Source organism: Cavia porcellus, unplaced genomic scaffold (genome assembly GCF_034190915.1).
Source record: "Cavia porcellus strain 051 isolate PalLab524CR breed Dunkin Hartley unplaced genomic scaffold, mCavPor4.1 scaffold_6, whole genome shotgun sequence".
Taxonomy (NCBI): domain Eukaryota; kingdom Metazoa; phylum Chordata; class Mammalia; order Rodentia; family Caviidae; genus Cavia; species Cavia porcellus.
In genome coordinates this window covers 54,544,557-54,562,989 of record NW_026947489.1, presented here as the reverse complement: position 1 = coordinate 54,562,989, position 18,433 = coordinate 54,544,557, and the positions used below count along the sequence as shown (strand labels likewise).

General features: G+C 37.8%; 1 protein-coding gene across 1 annotated transcript in view; it reads right to left on the bottom strand.

Annotated features, from left to right (window-relative positions):
• Cntnap2 (contactin associated protein 2) overlaps positions 1 to 18,433 on the bottom strand; it is a 1,917,858-nt gene that overhangs the window by 859,850 nt on the left and 1,039,575 nt on the right. The window contains exon 10 of the mRNA XM_063250667.1: positions 12,815 to 12,986. Within this exon, the coding sequence (XP_063106737.1) occupies positions 12,815 to 12,986 (172 nt within the window). The remainder of the gene's footprint in view (positions 1 to 12,814; positions 12,987 to 18,433) is intronic.

Below are 18,433 nucleotides of genomic sequence, written 5' to 3'. Positions count from 1 at the left end.
TTCCTTTTTGAATCCTCTGTAGCTCACAGTGATTTTCTCTTTAATATTTTCCTATGGAGATCATCACGTAGATTTGTCTAATAAACATATGCTTAATATAGTTTTAACACTTCTTATGAATGCTTTCTCTTTCCCTGTGGAATTTGTATACTTCCTGGGAGAAGAATCTACTCCAAATCTTTTGCTTTTCTCATTCTATGGCACTAATACTAGTGCCATGTTATAGGAGATTAACAAATATCCTTTGAGTTAATGAACTATGTAACAGAGACACACAAGGAACTTTCCTCTATGTGAGTGCTATTTTTAACTTGCAGGTGTCACTTTTCCCTCCCTAATATCCAAATACCTAAACTTTCAAGAAAAAAGAAAAATTCACTTTGATGCCAGGTGTATTTACCCAGGTGAGTCTTTATGGAAGGTGACCATGAAAGTAATTTTCATGTTGATGATGCCTTCCTGGAACTATGCCAAGGGAGTAAAGGTCATTAAATACCAGAATGAAAGTTTAACAGGCACCACTTGTGGAAGGAAAACAAAGTTAATTCCATAAACAAATGTTGCACGTGCTTAGAGAGATTACCCTTATTACAAGTGTAGATAATGGTCTGCTTAAAAAAATATATTTGCTGCTTAAGATCCTTCCTTCTGATATTGCAATTAGTTTCTCAGAATTGATTACAGACTCACTTTTCAACACTGCTCCAAAAATCATACATAAATTCCCTGTCCATCTGTATTCTTCCCTTGCTCATGCAACATTCTAGTGTACATGGAATTTGGTAAGCAAAATGAGATTCAGGCTCTAATAAGCTCCTAAATGAATTCAGAGGTGCAGAAGATGAAGTACCTTTACTAGATCAGTGGGTGCATTTGGGATTTTACACAATCCTGCTTAAAAATATAAGCTTGGGGGCCAGGGATATAGCTCAGTGGCATAAGCACCTGTCTGGCAAGAGCAAGGTGCTAAGTTTGATTCTTGGGACAAAGTAAATAAATAAATAAATAAATAAATAAATAAAATTTAAACCAAAAAGAAATAATGAAGAAAAGCTTGTTGCTCTCGTAGGGCTAATTCCTGAACACTATAAACTTAAGCACATAGTGTGTTAGCTTGACAAGATGAAAATGTGGCAACCCTTAATTTGCCATTAATATTTTCTAGCATAGAAATAATAAATCTATGACTCCGGTCCCTCTTTTCTTGGATTATAGATTATATAAGTACCAAAGAAAAATCTTCAAATAAAATGTCATTTTTAACTATTACCAATAATAATTACTCTTTAGTTTTTAATCCGTGATTTTCATTTTAATGAAAAATTTAAAATATGTTGGTGTGATTAACTAGAGAGTGATATGATTTATAGTCTTTCTTCTCCCTGATTCTCTCCCTTCCTATATTCCTTCCCATTACTGGGGTTGCAAATACTTCTCAAATGGAGAAAGCAAAAGAAAAATGTGAACTCTATTTCTCTTGTTTTAAGTACAGATAGGAGAACAGTACAAGTCTTCAATATGTGGGGCTTAATGAAATTCAGTGAAGAGAGAAGTCATTAAAAAGATATATAGCCTACCATTTTAATTTAACTGAAATCCCTGTGTAACATAAGTTCAAAGACTCATCTGTTGGAGGGAATTGCTCTGAAGTCTTGATGTAGGCCAGTTGATTGGAAGTCTACAATCCCCTTCTGCCATCCTGTCTGATACATTGTTTCTGTAATTATGACCTTTGCTTTGGTTAAACAAGTCTAATGCAAATGGAAAGCAGTGATGAATCTGAATGAATACATCTCAGTTTTAGCTATTTCTGCAGGTTTTTGCAGTTGCCTTGACTCACCTAGGTGTATGACTTTTTGTTTGGTTTGAACCATATGTCTTTATTAAGCTTCTTCCTTTGGCTGCACTTAAACCTATTATTTTTCGGTCTCTAGTCAAGGTAAGACCAAAGAAATAAAGATCAGCAAGTAGATGACAAGGAATCTATAGTTCCAAGACATGATTAAAGTTACCCAAAGTGCTCCATGTCTGTGTCATATCTTTAGTTCCTAGGTTTACGACTAAAGACTGAAGGCTCAAGTGGTCCTCATTTCCTATACAGTTTACCACCTCGCCAGCAAATTTCTAAAGCCAAATTGGCTGATACACTAATCCTATGGAGATAGGAGGATGAATTAAGATCAAAGCGAGATTTGTGACTGGGACCGAGAAATGGGATTTGTAGATGCCTAAGTCAACTAAAAAGCTTGATGTCTCTGTCTTCATTTAAATGTGTTCTGTATTATCTCAAAACTGTGAGTCAGATGTGTGCTCAGATCTGCTCATAAGCATGATAATCACTTAAACAGAGTCAGTAAGGGTTGATTCACCCTATATTTGCCTCATTTATTCATCCTCCTTCAAGACCAAGGACACCATGATCAGTAATTTTTAGAGTTTTCCAGTATACTCAATTTACAGTGCCCAGTTCCAAACCCCTAGAGCAACACCTAGCAGTCTCTATTTCTACTATCCTCCCAGATTCTTGGAAAAATGGAGCCTTGAAAACCACCTCATAATGAGATACAGCAGCAATCACCCCCATGATGGAACAGAAGCAGCACCCCACCCCAGCAAGCACAATCACCTCCTGGGCCATAAGGATTCCTCTAGGATGGGAAACCAGGACTGAGATAATGACTGACTGGACACCTCAGCTAATCCATATAATGTGGCCTTGTGCTTCTGTGAGGAGACCTGTCTGAAGCCCTGCACCAGGGTGACCTCCTCCAGTTACCTGAAAAGGAGATGTTTCCCTACTCTCCATTATTATTTAAGTCTGATTAATACATCTCCCTATGACTCTCACACATATATCTTCAAATACTTTCTCTGTGATGAGAGTAAAAAACTTACTTGGAAGACCAATTTGAGGTCTCTATCAACTTTTTTGGCTGATAACACAGTCACTTAAAAATGTATTTAGTATTAAATTTAAACCACAAGAGTACAATCAGAAGTATGACTCACAAGAAGACATTTGCCAGTGAAGAACTGAGTCTCATACATATTGAGAATAGAAAAAGGAAGGTGACCACCTAGCTCCAATTCCTTATTCACCCAGCTGTATCAGACCCCATATTTTATAAGAGGAATAGTTACTATTGTCTATAAAGCTGATTTAAGAGAGCAAATTCAATGGGTCTGGAATACTGTGTTGAATTAAAATTTTGCCATGTATCTGAGGCAGATTATTCAAGGGCATGTTCAGCTGGCTGGGCAAGCGGGCATTACTTGTAAATCACAGAAATCTAGGATATATGCATAGAAATACAGTTTCAAACCCAGCATCTAAGACCAATCACAAAAATGGTATCTTTAGTTCTCGCATGGGACTGGGCCAGGTTTTGGTAGCATGCTTGGGATGAAGTCAGCCTGAGGAGTGGGGTAGTAGGAAAGATTGCCTTAACTTCAACACCACTGTAAGCTCATTCAGTGGTCAGCTCTCATTCTGTAGAGCATACTCCTTTTCCAGCTTTCATAAGTCTGTATATCAAAGTGTACCTTAAAATGAATCTTACTATTTGTTGTGTGCTTCTTGTCCAATTCATTGTTCAGGAATCCTCATAGTTGATATAGCTACACATTAACATTATTTATCTTTTTTTCCTTCTGCTTATCTTCAAACACATGAGTGTTTTTCTGACACTACTTTCATGCACTAGACCTTTCTTGGGATTTAAATGTCAAAGCACAGCTATATGCCTCACGAAACAGAAGTATAATTTTCTTTTGTTCTAATACATGCAATGCCTCAAAGAATAGAGGTGCAATATCCTAAACTGGTTAAATTGCCTTTTCTCACTTTGTTTCCACTTGGGGGAGTCATCTCACATCATCTCTCTTCTTTTGCAAAAAAACAAAAACTGTAACTTTAGTATTCTATTGGTACTGGTGTAGATGTTACTTAGTGAGGGGTCAATATAAGGATGGGGAGCATGCAGCATCCTGGACCCCTACCTGCTACTCACTGAAAGCATGAATTTGTTTTCTGCTGGGACAATTGGGGATTTCAAAACTTCTCTCTTTTTTGCCATGACCCATGACTCTTCACTTGGAGCTGTGGATGCCTAACCAGTAACTAAACATAGAACAATGCTTGACCTTCATTTTGTATCCTTGTTACTATAAATCTTGAGTCAAATCTGTTTTCTGCTCTGCTTAAGAATGTGTCGATCCTTGAGTATTTCTAGAAATTGGTCAAACAGGTTTGATTAGCACTGAGTTTACAGGATCCCATTGCCTTCAAGACTCAAGACACCAGTGTAAGAGGTTTCCAGAGACATTTAGTTACACCCAGAAGTCATCACCCATTGTCCTAAACTTGTGATAGGCAAAGCAGAGCTCCATACAACTGAGACCTCCATAGACAAACAGTCAGTTCCTGAGAAAGAGACTATCCTTCAGCCACGAGGATTTGAGAGCTATGAGGCTAGGACTGAGATAATGGCCGATGATCCCAGCTACCAGAGTATCCTTGAAAGCTGGCCTCCTGCATTTGCTGGAGAAGGTTGGTCTACATCCCTGAGTTAGAGTGCACAATCCTTTGTCCACCTAAGCGGGGTCTTTTCTTAAATTTGCTCTGCCTTTTCAAGGAATTCATTTTTTGCCCTGAGATATGTAGGGTTTTTTTTGTTTTGTTTTGTTTTAAATTTCCAATTCTACTAAAGCAGGGACCCATGACAGCAAGTAACAATACTTAAATATAAAAGCACTTTGAAAGCCCACGTCAGAGAGGTAACTGATTTGACCTTGAGTTTGCCTGGACTTGTGATAGTAAGTGACACTTTGTGTTCACTGAATTGAAGTCTCTGTGCTAGACAGAAGACCATGGTTTCTCTGTAAGCAGGAAATTTCTCACTTCAGATTCTTTTCTAAAAGAAATCAAATAGCCATTGCAATGGAGTTAAAGATCACAGGGGAACGTAGGGTTATATTCGAGGCCAAGAAAGATTACACTGTGGGCTGTGCACTTACCATTAAAAATAATTCTGATTAGTGTGATGAAACAATATTTACAAGAAACATACTAGTAGATGGATTTATCCTGAATCAACAAAGAATATAATTATTTGCAATATAATGAGATTCCAAATCAGGTAAAGGGACACAGTAGATATGTAGGTTAAAGAATTTCAATATGAACTATGAGAAAATAAAAACCAGATTATATAAGTACTCCTTCCCTATGTATTTAAACTGCTGGTTAGATCTATGACTTTGAGTAACTTTTGCCTTAAAAGTATTTTTGATAAATATTTCCCAAAAGGAAATCCAAAACCTGTAAAATTAGCCCAGATTCTCAAGGAACAATCAACTTGTTTTGGTTGCTTTGGAGCTGGGGGAAGTTAAAGTCACAGTGATGTTAAGAATGAACTATATTAATTTCAAATGGAAGAGACATTTGGCCTTCTTAAGCTCCTGTGCATAATTACCCTGAAGTGAAAGTAAAAAATCCTCAGTAGGCTACCATGTGAGTAATGAAGTAAGTACCTAATGGTAAAAGACAAAATGTTTGCCATTGGAAAAGAAGCCCAGCACGGTTGGACATTAGCCTAATTTATGACCTTAACATTTCCAAAGAAAGCACCTAAAGGAGGTGCTTGGCTAGTGGATGGATGAAGGGAAAATAGAAGTCAGATCTGGAGGGCAGCTTTTTATAGTCAGTGGGATCCAGGTAGAAGAGAGAGAAAATCCAGCATAAATATTATCACTACTGAATAATCATGTTTGTGACAAAAGTTTGTGAAAGTAATTTTGAAATATGTTAAGAGAAAATGATTATAATTTACTTTTCATTACTATGTTAAACTGATAAATAAAATTACACATAAAGTGCATAATTTTTCTAAAATATGCATATATTTTATAGTGGCTAAACTGGGTGAATTCATATAAGTATTACTTCACATAATTTTTTTTTGTATTGGTAACATTTAAAATCTACTCTCAGTAATTTTCAGGGATACAATACTTTGCTAATGGCTATTGTTACCTGGCTGTATAACAGTTCTTTAGATCTTATTCTAATCTAATATCCTATCCCTTGGCCAGCATTTTCGTGTCCCCACTCCTAACCTTAAGTCTAGTGGCCAGTGTCTCACTCTCTACCATGAGTTTAACTTTTTTGGATTCTACACGTAAGTATGATCACGTGACATTTGTCGTTCTGTGCATTGCTTATTTGACCTAGGAGAATGTTTGGTTTAGTTTATGTTTTATCTAATTGTTCTTGTACAGAGGTTGTCCACAGGATGGAAGAATAACATCCATGTCAGGGAGGGAAGGGTGCTAGGACAGGTCATCATCTTTCGATCGTGGACTAGAGCAAAAAATTAATAGATGTGTGGGCATAATTTTGCAAGGTAGTCTAAAACCACAGACTCTGAGAGCAAATCCCACCAGAGATGGCATCTGTGAAGCAGATACAGAGGCAAGATGTGCTGAGGCACAGAGATATCCCAACTTTCTAATCCCTCCCACACAATGCCATAAATAATTGCAGCTTGCATATATGCCCAAGAGATAGAAGTTACCACGTGTCATTATAGGGTCTATATAAATGCTTGGATAGCTGGGAGACTAGATGAAGGAGTTAAGTACAATAAGGAAAGCAAAGACCATACAAATCGAGAGTCACTCAGAACTAAGGGGATTTTTCCAGATACAGGACTTTCTATATTAAAACTAAGGCAGAAGATTAAGATGGAGCCAACCGACTGAGCAAGTGGGCATGGCCTGTCAATCACAGAGACCCAGGACCCAGGTGAACAACACAGTTTGTGAGCCCTATATAGGGGCCAATCAGAAAGTGCCTTTCAGCTTTTCTGGCACAAAATCAAGCAAGTGTTTGATAGTATGACCTGGATCTGATATCAACCTGAAGAAGGAGGAAGGCAAAAGACCCCTGCCATTAACCTCATGGCCACCATGAAGTTACCAAGTGCCCCTGTCTCCCTCTGCACAGGGCATAGTTCTTCTTTTCCTACCTTTATTAATTGTAAAACCTCTTTGCCTTTTTCACTTGTGTTATCCAGTCCTTTGTGTAGTACACCACTAAACTGGAAAGAGTCTACAGAACCTCAGAATTCAGTAACAAAAACCAAAATAGGAATAGCTGGCATTTTACTCAGATCCTGAATCCTAAGTCCAGTAGTAGCTGAGTCATTACATTCCAAAGCCAGCAGAAGCAGTTGACAGGACAGGGGGAGGAAAGCAATCCAGGAGGGCTGAGGAGCCTCAGTAAAGCCCTTAGAAAAGCACAGGAGAGCCCTTGAGCAGGTCCTACTTCTCCCGTTAGGAGATGTCCCATCAGCTGGCCCTGACCCAAAAACTTTGAAATGGTCTTTGAGGAAGTTTGAATCCCATATTGACTGAAAGCACACACGCACACACACACACACACACACAAAAACAAACAAACAAACAAACAAACAAACAAAAAAAAAAAAAAAAAAACACCAAACGTGAGCGCGTGTGCGCACACGCACACACACATTCACTCACACAAAGGAGAATTACTGTGTTTGAGTATTTCATTTTTGCTGCTGACTGAAAATAAGGGCTTATAAACAAAAGAAGATTAATTTGCTCATAGAAAAGAACGTTACATGCTTTCTTTAAGTTAGCACTGTAATTCTAAATCTGCTGTTATAGAAACTCATGGCCTCCTTCTGGCCTATTTCATTAATTTTCCAACACATTCAACTTAATATTGAGGTATTTCATCTTGTGTCTATCCAGCTTCTTGTTTTTGTCTTTCAAGGAAAAAGAAAAGAAAAAAAAAAAAAAAGAGAAGAAACTGCATGGATGTTCTTGAAAAAGCTTTGAGTTAAAAAATAAACACTGGGGTTGTGATTATTCACTTCCATCCAAAAATATAATGAATGCTTAATTACTAACTTAGCAATAGGATTCTTGCCATTCAGTTTCTCAGGGGGTAATTTTGTAGGCTATGTTTAAATTTGGGTATTTATTTTTCCTTTTCCATACTTTGTGCTATCTAGAATGTTTGCTAGTTTTGTTTCATAATATATTTATAAGCACAGAAAAGAATAAAAAAAAATTCTAATTCTAATGAGATATTTTTACTGGATTTTATGGTCCTGTTAGAAGACAGGTGCAAATTGTAAAAAATTTGGCCTTTAAATTGCATCAATCCCAAAGTACCAGTCTTTAGGGGACCTCTGGAAGGCAACTGTTTCTTTCAAAGTCATTTCTGTCCTTGTGAAATTTGTCCCTCTTGTGTTCCAGTAAAAAGATGTCACTGGATAGATTTTAGAAGTGGAAGATGGGAAAGGACAGATGCTTTTGGTTCCAAGAAGAGCAAAAGAATTTAATTCATGCTGAGTAAATAAGGACTAAGTTCTTTTCTTATAGAAATCAGAGAAGGTGGCTGCTTGGAGTGTATGCTCCTGACTGTAAAGCCCTATGTGTCCTGAGTGATTTTAAATCAATGGGTGGAAGGAAAGAGACCACATGTGTCCTTGGAAAACAGTGTTTCCTGAGACCTGCACAGCCTGCTTCTGATTATCTCCCAGGAGTCAGGGCTGTCCACTCCAGGGACTGTGCCACTCTCCATTCCTGTCTGTGATGAAGAGAACACATTCCTCTGACCACTCGCAAAGCTGGGAAGGCTGGCCTCAGGCTCGAAACAGAAACCACAACTTGCAGAATGAAGCTTGCTGTCACATACAAAACTGATTACTCTGGCTGAGCCCTGTGCGCTAATCACCAATTGGATGATTATGGATGGTCCTGGATGAGATGGCAGAAAACAAAACAAAAGGAGCTCCACATGTGTCCAAAAGTTCTAAGTAATGCCGCAAATTTCCCAAATTCTGACCAATGCTGCAGGACTCTCCATGGCTCAAGTCCCATCATTCTTGCCTGTCTCTTCGCTGCCTCCTCTTCTCCACTCCTTCATGTTGAAATGGCTGATGACTTTTCTGTGGCTCTCCCTAGGGGAGAGGGAGAGGTATATGAACCTAATTTGAGTTCCAGAAGTGTTTCTGAAAGTTCTTGGTCTCAAGTTTTCACACCCTTACCAAGGTCAGATAAAATGTTTGAGAACCACATGTGGGTCAGGTGCACAAAGACATTTGCCTCCAGCAGCCACTGATGTAAGGGCATTAGTGAGGTAGGCAATTAAGGGAAAGCCAGACAACTGACTAGGCTGAGTGTGTGTCAAACTTCATAAAACCATGGCTAACAGATTGACGGAGATGTTTCCTCCTCCCATAAAAGGAAATGCACAAATCACAGGATCAAAAAGGGTTGTGAGCTTATGGCTGACCTCTGTGAACCAAGGAGAACAGTGTTATTTTCAACCTTTTATTTGAATGTGGACACAACCAATGAAAAGACACTTACTTATTTAGCTCTGGTGACAAACAAGTTTTCTGATAGGACAGTTTATAGTTGGCATGGTGCTCAGCAAATTTTTGATAAGACAAATGTTTCCATGACTTATTTACACAAGAAGAAAGCTGACCAGAGGATTTTAGATTGAAAAGACCCCTTCTCTCTTGCCCTCACGGTGCTCTGACCTTTTCATCTGGCCTGTTCTGGTCCTCTAGGGTGCACTTTTGTACACTCTTGCTGATTTTCCTGTGCATCTTGCCCAGCTATCTCCTTGACATTGCTACTTAGATTTCCAATAGACATTTCACTCTCACATGTTGTCCTTTTCCCACTCCCTTTGATTAATCTTTAGTTCCAGCTGTCCTCGTCTGAGGAAATGGCAAGTCCTTCCTTCCAGCTGAGCTTACCAAGTAGTGTGGAGGTGTTCTCATTGCTTGTCCTTTTCTCCCACCCTACACCTAACCCATCATGCAATCCTACTCACTGCCTCCCACACACATTTAGACCTAACCCATTTCCCTTCCCTTGTGCAAGCTCCTTGGAGGCCGCTACTGGCATTTCTCCCTGGATGATAAATGAGAACATCCCTCTAATTAGACTACCTGCTGCTGCCTCTCCGCTCCCCACAGCCCTATTCATCGCTGAAATGCAAACTGTGTGGCATCACTGCTGTACTCTGAGGGCATTAGAGAGCCCTGCAGTGGGTCTCTAATACCCTCAGAATGAAAGCAAAATCCTGACCGCAAGCTACATGTCTCTAGGACCCGACCACTAGGACCATTCTGGTTCCCTTTCCTTCTGCTTTTGTTGCCCTTCCAAGCTTTACCCTGAGACTTCTCTGCTGAATCTGTGGCATGAGAGGCAGCCTCTCTGAGCCCACTATTATCTCTGCCTAGAGTGCTCTTTGGCCAAATCATGCATTTTTTTTTTAGGTCTTTCACTAGCTTTTCAATGAAACTCATTTTGACCAATCAGTGTAAACAACAACCTAACATTTTGATCTTCTGACCTGCCATCTTTTTTTCTACAATATTTATTTCCTCTAATGTACTGGTCTTTATATTATATTTGAAGTTTTGCTTCTGCCCTGCTTCCCTTTACCTTAGAATGTGAGCATCAAATGTTCACAGAACTTTGCTTTGTGAAGTAGTCTGTTTCCAGTGCCTAGAACAGTACCTGTTATGTTAGCATCCACTTAGCAAATAAGTATCAAATGCCTCATTCTGTAGTTTGGTGTACTTGCTTTTTCTTTGATTCACTACTATGTGAAGAGTCCAGAAAGCAAACTAGTAAGCAAAACAAGCCATGTGAAGATGCATACACAAAGAAAGAAAAAGAAGCAAAAATCACAGGGTATTCCAATGTGACACACAGAAAAACACTTTTGGAATCATCTTCTCCCATGATTTTCCTACATCCTAGTCATCAAATCATTGCAGCTGCTCTTATTATCTCTAAATGTATTATAAAAAGCCAGCCTGTCATAGCGGTTATTTTTTTACTCTATGTTCTCATTTATCATTTTTTTTTCTCCCTTAAAAATAACTCTCAAATCAAGCTGGAATTTGAAAGCAGAAAAGTAAAGTTAGAAAGAGTAAGCTTCTTTAGGGAACACTGGAAGTGTTCGATGCTGGGCAGCTGTGAAGTTAGTAAGGAGATATGCTATAGTGTGTCTCTGCAAATATTTAAAGATTATCTTAACGGGCCACGGCTATAAGAAGACAGGTGAAATGCAGATTAAAGGACACAGTACCAGCAAGCTTTTCAATGGAACTGAGTAAAGTCGATAATACACAATGTATTATATAGAGAAAAGTACAGCATTTCACATCTTAAGATTTTGAACTAGGAACATTTTAAATGATGAAGGAGACGAATCTCACTTACTGATAATTAATGTGCAGAAGCTGTTGCCCTGAAAACAATGTTACAGGAAGAAAATAGCATCCACAGTGGGTACAGAAAATACGCAGGGTTGGGTGAGAGGTGATTTCTTCCCTGCAGTTAATCTAGGCTGTCATTCTAAAGGATAGGAGAGATTACACCTTGTGCTGTCTTGTTATAGCAGACCTGGCAACGTGGACATCACTAAGATTGAGTAATCTGTAAAAACATTATATATATATATATATATAAACACACACACACATGTATATGTAATTCCTGTTTTCTGTCCTATATATTCTTTACGTTGGTTTCCTCATGGGGTGAGGGTGAGTGGAGCTGGAGTCATCTTCTCTTCATTTACCAAAATCTCTGTAAGTTATTTTTTAGTTAATTCAACTCCTATTTCCATTCAAATTGAAAATTAAAATCTCATTTCAAATTATTTAAAGGTAATGGCCAGCGAGTGTACTTGTTGTAGTAAAATTTCAAAATAGCATCTAGCCTGGTTGCAAAGCTGAATGAGGGGACTTGAAGCATTAATGGCAGGAATTCTTGTCTCCTTAAAGCTACTGACATGAAAGGAAGTCTATCACTTGTTTTATGTTTTTAAATGACTTCCTTAGGACTTCCACTTCAGATTCATTCTGACTTAAGGTCTGCATTTTCCGGGGGGCAGACTGAATAAAAGGAATATCATATTTATAATTAAATATTTTAATGAGCATTTGCTTCCAAATATAATATTGATGAAACTATTTTTCAGAGTAAGATAGTCCTTTCTCAAAATAATTGAAAACAGCTTAGAAAGTCATGTTAACTCACTAGGTTAGCTTTATCTCTTAGTTAGATAAAGTTTCTTTATAGACAAGATATCCTGTATTGAAAATGCTTAATGTTGTAAAAAAAAGGCATTTTAGAAGTATGCTAAGATAGTGTGTGCAGTACAATCATAATATTCCATATGAAAATTGTATCTTTCTATCTTGTGAGAATTCAGTTAAAGTCTTTATGAAAAGCAAATCTAATAAAATAGATTTTGTAGTTGCAAGGAGTAATTATTCTAAATGATCTCTGTCTGTAAATCACCACTTGCAAACAAATACCTGATAATATTTCTTTTTCTTCCAAAATATAAGAACATTTCTTATTTTTCCAAAATAGCTTTGGAAAGTACAGTGTACTGATGTCCAGGCATGATCCAGATGAGGAGAAAAGAATTACTTTTGCTTATGGGCACAGGAGATAAAACTACTGTCAGAGTCCCACTGTCACTCAGCTGTTGTTTGCAAAAACTATTTGCACAATCCTCACATTCACTAAAGATTGATGAACTAATATATCACTACCCTGGGACATCATATATTCTCTGCAAATGTCACAGTTAATTTCACTGTAATTGGCAAACCCAACCAGTTAGTTTTTGTTGTTGTTGTCACTATTGTTTCTCTCTTTTGGATGTTTTGTTTGTCCCGACATGAATTTGTAAAGGCTGGACACCCCAAGACAGGAAGAACAGCGTGTTTACCTGTCTATGATGGCACACATGTCAATGCTGACGTTGGCAAAGCTTCCTGGCTTTCTCTGTGCCACTTCATATAAATTTACAAGCTGATCGTCCACTTGGATGAGCTGCATGCATCCTTGAAACGAAGGCTGAAGAACAGAGTGACTTGAGTTACTCATCTGGTTCAGAAAACCTGTGAAACAGAAGAAATGGAAGTTGTAAAATCACTGTCCAGCAAACATCATGAAAATTCTTATGAATATTTAACTGGTGTCAGACATAATAGTCAATTGCTTCATTTCTTTGTTCTTGCGGGTATTGTGTTTGTCATAGAGGACTTGAAGTCTTTTGAGCATGTGAGATTATTTCAGGTGAAGAAGTCTGGGTTAACTGTGAAGGATTACTTGGTGAATTTCTGTCCCTAGGATCTACTATCAGCCCAGTGTTCTCTGTGACAGTTTTCTCAGCCTGTCTGAGGTCCATTGTTACATATCTGTTGTGGCTTGTGTCTAGATGTCCCCCCAAACCTCATGCAGTCATGTGGGGCTGTTCAGAGGTGGCAGGATCTAGGATGTGTGATGCTGTGATTAAGTATATGATGGTGTGGTAAGGTTTGGTGATTACTAAATTAGTCCACTGTTTGGTTGGGTGTTCTTCTGGGTTTAGATAATGGGAAAACTAACTAGCTATCACTGATACTAACCAAAAGGCAAGTAGTGTGGATGGATACAGCAACCGAAAGAAGGAAGAATTTTGCTGCTTCAGCTGCCTTCTCCTTGCCCTACTTTGCCATGCACTGTTTCTCCTAAGCAATGCTCTCTGCCATGTTGCCCTGCCTTGGAGCCAGTTAGCTATGTACTGGAATCTCTACAGACTATGAGCCTAAATAAACCTTTCCTTTCCTCCTTTAACTCCGGTTGGTTGGGAATTTTGTCTCATTAGTGAGAAATTGACTAAGGCAATGTCCTGTCTTGAGTTTGCCCTACTTATGAACACATAGAAACCTAGATTCCACTCACACCATGACTTCCTTTCCTGTGTACTTCCAATACATGCTTTCATTTTTCCTAACAGACTTAGGCCTTTTAGTCAGTTGTAAAAAGCTGCACTTCCCACCATGAGTAGTAAGAATAACCTTTTGATGAGTCAACATTTAATGCAATCCAAAGAGATATTTGGGTCACAAATACTTTCTCAAATTATAAAACCCAAAGGAGCATTATGAAGAAAAATCAGACATACCATTAAGTGCTCTGCTTTAAATATCCTTCTTAGAGAAGGTATCTAAGATGGAACAGCTGCATAAATGACAAGTGATGGAGTAAAATATAAAAGGGAGAAACAAAGAAAATAAACCCATAATAAATACTGTTTCTGATTCTATCAGGAAATAGAACGTACATATACTATGTGTGACATCACACAAGAAAAGTTTTATTGCTAAGCAAGTTCAAAATATGACCACCAATCAATTACTATTATAATTTTTAAACAGAAAAATGTATGTAATCAATTACTACTATACTTTTTCAATATAAAAGTATATGTAGTTCTTATGCATAGAAAATCTGTGGGTCATAAGGGAATGACATTTCTAGATTCCAAGAAATCCCCAAAGCTTCTTGTTTTCATATGTTCTTCACACAAAATTTGTCTACCAAGCAAATTTAAAACGTACCAATTAATGTGCTTAGAGATCTGAAGTTATTAAGAAATTAACATAATCTAATATTCTATCTGTAGTGAAAGCCAACTTATACAGAAGGGGTTAGAATGAACATATGGTACTTAAAAGGATAAAAGTAAATTTTAATTAAAATAGAAACTGTGCATTAAGAGATTTTTAAATTGTCTCATTATTTTTGACCAGTGCACGTCACCAATGTACTTCAATGTGATTAAAATTCTCTTTTCTCTCTTCATTAATGGGTTATAATATTTAAAACCCAGTAACTGTCACCCGAACCTCCTTAAAGATTTAATCACAGAAATGTATTCTGTATTCTATCAATGCAGTACCGTATAAAAATAGGATTACATTCAAATTAACTTTACTGATTTAAAAATTAGAGGCTCTATTTCAATATGAATACATGATTTGTGGCTTTCTGAGTGTGTGTGTGTGTGTGTGTGTGTGTGTGTGTGTGTGTGTGTGCATTTTTTCTAACCTACATTTTTATTTGCATTGACTTAGCCCTTTAGGAAAATGCTGATCTTGGATAAGTGTTCTATTTAGAATAGCTGTATGCACACATATGATTTCCAATTGTTTAATCAAGATGAAGCTGAATGGGATTTAATGTCTAAACTTAGCAGAGAGAAAACACCCAGCTGTAACTTTATTGACCACTCATAACAAGACTACCATTTAGCTCCGCTTTTGTGAATACTCGAGTGTCTCTGAATATCCCCTACCGACTCTGAAAGACATCAAAATGAGTAGATCTACTTGTGAGATAAGAACTTCTCTGAGGCAAAGCAGCTGCATAAACACTGATCACAACAAATTGGGTGCAATTAACTTCATAAAACAAGACTTCATCAGTCATTCATTGCAATGCTATGTTTGGTCTTGATACTTTCAGTTTGAAGTCCTCATAGCTTTTCATTTTCTGACACGAGACATAGTCTAAGAAAAGATACTAATAGAACAAAATACTAAGTATCCACTAAAATTTAGGTTTTTCTTTTTCTCCTCTTAGATTGCCCTAAAATTCCAATGGGATTTCCTTTAATGCTTGCCTACTGATATCTGCATCCTTCTATAGTTCCCTGTCACCATTAACTAAGGCTGTCCTTGGAGGACAATAGAAAACTGACTAGCTGGTGGTGGAGCTGATAGTGTTTTCCAAGGCTGATTTGAACATGGTGTGTGGTTTTCTCTCTGGAAAGTCACAACCATGTCATGACCTTGAGTAGGTTTGTGGGGACACCATGAGAAGCGAAGAAAAATTATCATGGTTGTCAATTTGCTGCAAGACAGTTGCACAACTCTGCAAGAGTTATTACATGACAATAGATAATAAATAAATAAATAAATTGATACTGGAAGATAAGTTTAATAGAAACCTAAAAATGTGGCTGTGATATTTTGGGAGACTGGGCCATGTGATCTGTCACAGAGACCAAAGCCTTGTTAACTTTTCCTGGGACAGGAGAGGGGGTGGAATGCTGCCCCCTCCCGTGTGTGTGTACAGGAATGATGCTGATGCTCACAGTACCCCCAGGCCAGGATAAGATCAGTGCAGGGCTAAGCAAAAAGCATTACATAGCTGGGTGTTAGGTTGTTGTGTTCTCTGTTAATCATTTGTGTTTTTTTGAACCCTGAATTGGTTCATTGCAACTTTGCTATATTCCCTTGTTTTATTAACATTAATGGGAACTTCTAGACTCCTAATGCTCTTGTTTCCTTGAGATGGGATCCCCCTGAGCTCCTTTGTCTGGAAAATTGTTTCTTTCTCTTTTATGATCTGTCATACTCCCTAGGTCAGTTTGCAGAGTGACTCCTGCATGATATAGATATTGGGATGTGAAAATAAGGAACTGTTGGCCAGAAGCCTAATCATTCTTGTGGAGATGGTCAGTAATGGCTTAAAGGAAAGTAAGAAAAATGTTATTGGAAAGGGAAAAAAAATTGGATGCTTGCTATATTGTGGGGAAAATTTAAATTGCTGTCTAAATGATAATATGAAAGAAATGATGTCCTTAATAAATTATATAATCTAGCTGAGCCATTTCCAAGCAAAGAGCTGATGATGCTGTTTGGTACTGTGTCTTCTTTTTGCTTATGCTAAAAGAGAAATCAAAGACACAAAACCTAAAGAGAACCTGATAAATATAAAGAAGTTATGACTTGATGGATTTTAGTGTAAAATGTTATCCCAAATATAGTCTATGCAGGTAGTAAAAATAATTAAGAAATCACTTCCAGATAAGGTCTAAAAAGACATGACTAGACAATCTATGTTAAGAGTGCAAAAAAACCCATTAAATTACATTTTAAAAATTCAGTGAAATGAAAGCTACTCTAAAAAGCTAACCTGTGTGCCCAGAACTTATCATTAAACAACAAAAGTTGTCGTTTTCTTAAAGGTGTTTTCTTCTGTAGATCAGAAACTCAAGGGGACAGGGACCTTACCTTTATGTGATTATAAATATATATTTTTATTAAAAACAATAAACTTGCATAACATCCATAAAAATGTCATCTATTTTTAAGGGAACTATACTAGTGATAGCGCCACCAGATTGTACGAGAAAGGGCGGAAATGATGCAAAATAGACCTTTGACCTCCCAAACTTTATGGGTATGCATCTATCTAGCTTTAAACAGAGTTTACCTTTTATTTAAAAAGAGAAGGTGATTCAGAGCAGCAGAACTAAGAATCCGAAGTGCAGAGCCAAGGATCATGGAGAATAATTCCATAGAAACAGAAAGATTGAGTCCTAATGAAGAAATTTTCAACGTGCCCAACTGGATTTCACAACTGATGGACCCGTGGCTTCTTCACGAGTATCTTTCCTTTTTGGAACCAGACTCTCTAAACTAGTCTCTCCACACAAATCCTACCACTCTGACATGGCTATTGGATGGCATGAAACTACCCAGAGGGGCTGCCCTTGAGCAGCAAGAACCCACAGGGCTTCATTTCCTCTTGGACTCCTCAGGAGCTTCATCTGGGCTAACGTGACTCAAAGATAAGGCCCTGGGTTTCCAACAGGTCTTCTAATGGAATGCAAGTTTGGAAGCCTTTGGGACAGGAGCATGTACTTCACACAAGGAAGGGGTGTGAATCTTTGTGGATCACAGGATGAAATCAGCCATCAGCGTCTAAGATGGTCATAAATCTTCACATTGTAATTCATCCTTTACATACATCTCAGTATTAATGACTTTGTGTAGTTCTCTCTCACACTGAATCTATGCTGACATATTTAATGGTAGATTATTACAAAAGTCACAGAATTAGGTGACTTTCATGGCCAAATAATAAAAATTATTAGAGGTTGCATCTTGGTTTTTTTGTCACTTGCTCTACAGAAGCTAGTGCCATGCCATGAGAAGTCTCTTTTCTGATGGAAAGGGACCTGTGTGCAGAGGAACCAGCAGCTAGCCACGCCTGAGTGAAAGGTATTGAAGTGGAGCCTGCATCCTAACCAAGCCTTTATATTGTAGCCCCGGAAAATGTGTAACTATAGCCTCATCCAAATTGGCCACCTCAGCTGCTCATGAATTACTGACTTCTTACAGAAATTTAAAAAAATACCAAATGATCACTGTTTTGAATCACTGTGCTTAGGTAATTACCATGCAACAATAGACAGAATATAAGGGACCAATCTGCCACACTTTCTCAAATGATTTTTAAGACCATGAGCCCAAATATTACTTCTATTCTATTTTGCAATAAATGACTGGGAGGATACATGACAATTTCCTTGAAAGTAACAATGTTAAAGATGTTAGATCTTTGATACTAAAATTCCTGGTGATCTAACTCCCTTTGAACCAGAGAAGAACAGACTATACATTCTCTGTTTTCTCTCCTCTATGGGCTAATATAATTTCAGTGAAAATACTAGTGTGTAAGTATCTGAGGCACTTTCAGGTACTACTCCAATTCACAGGATTTAACCTGC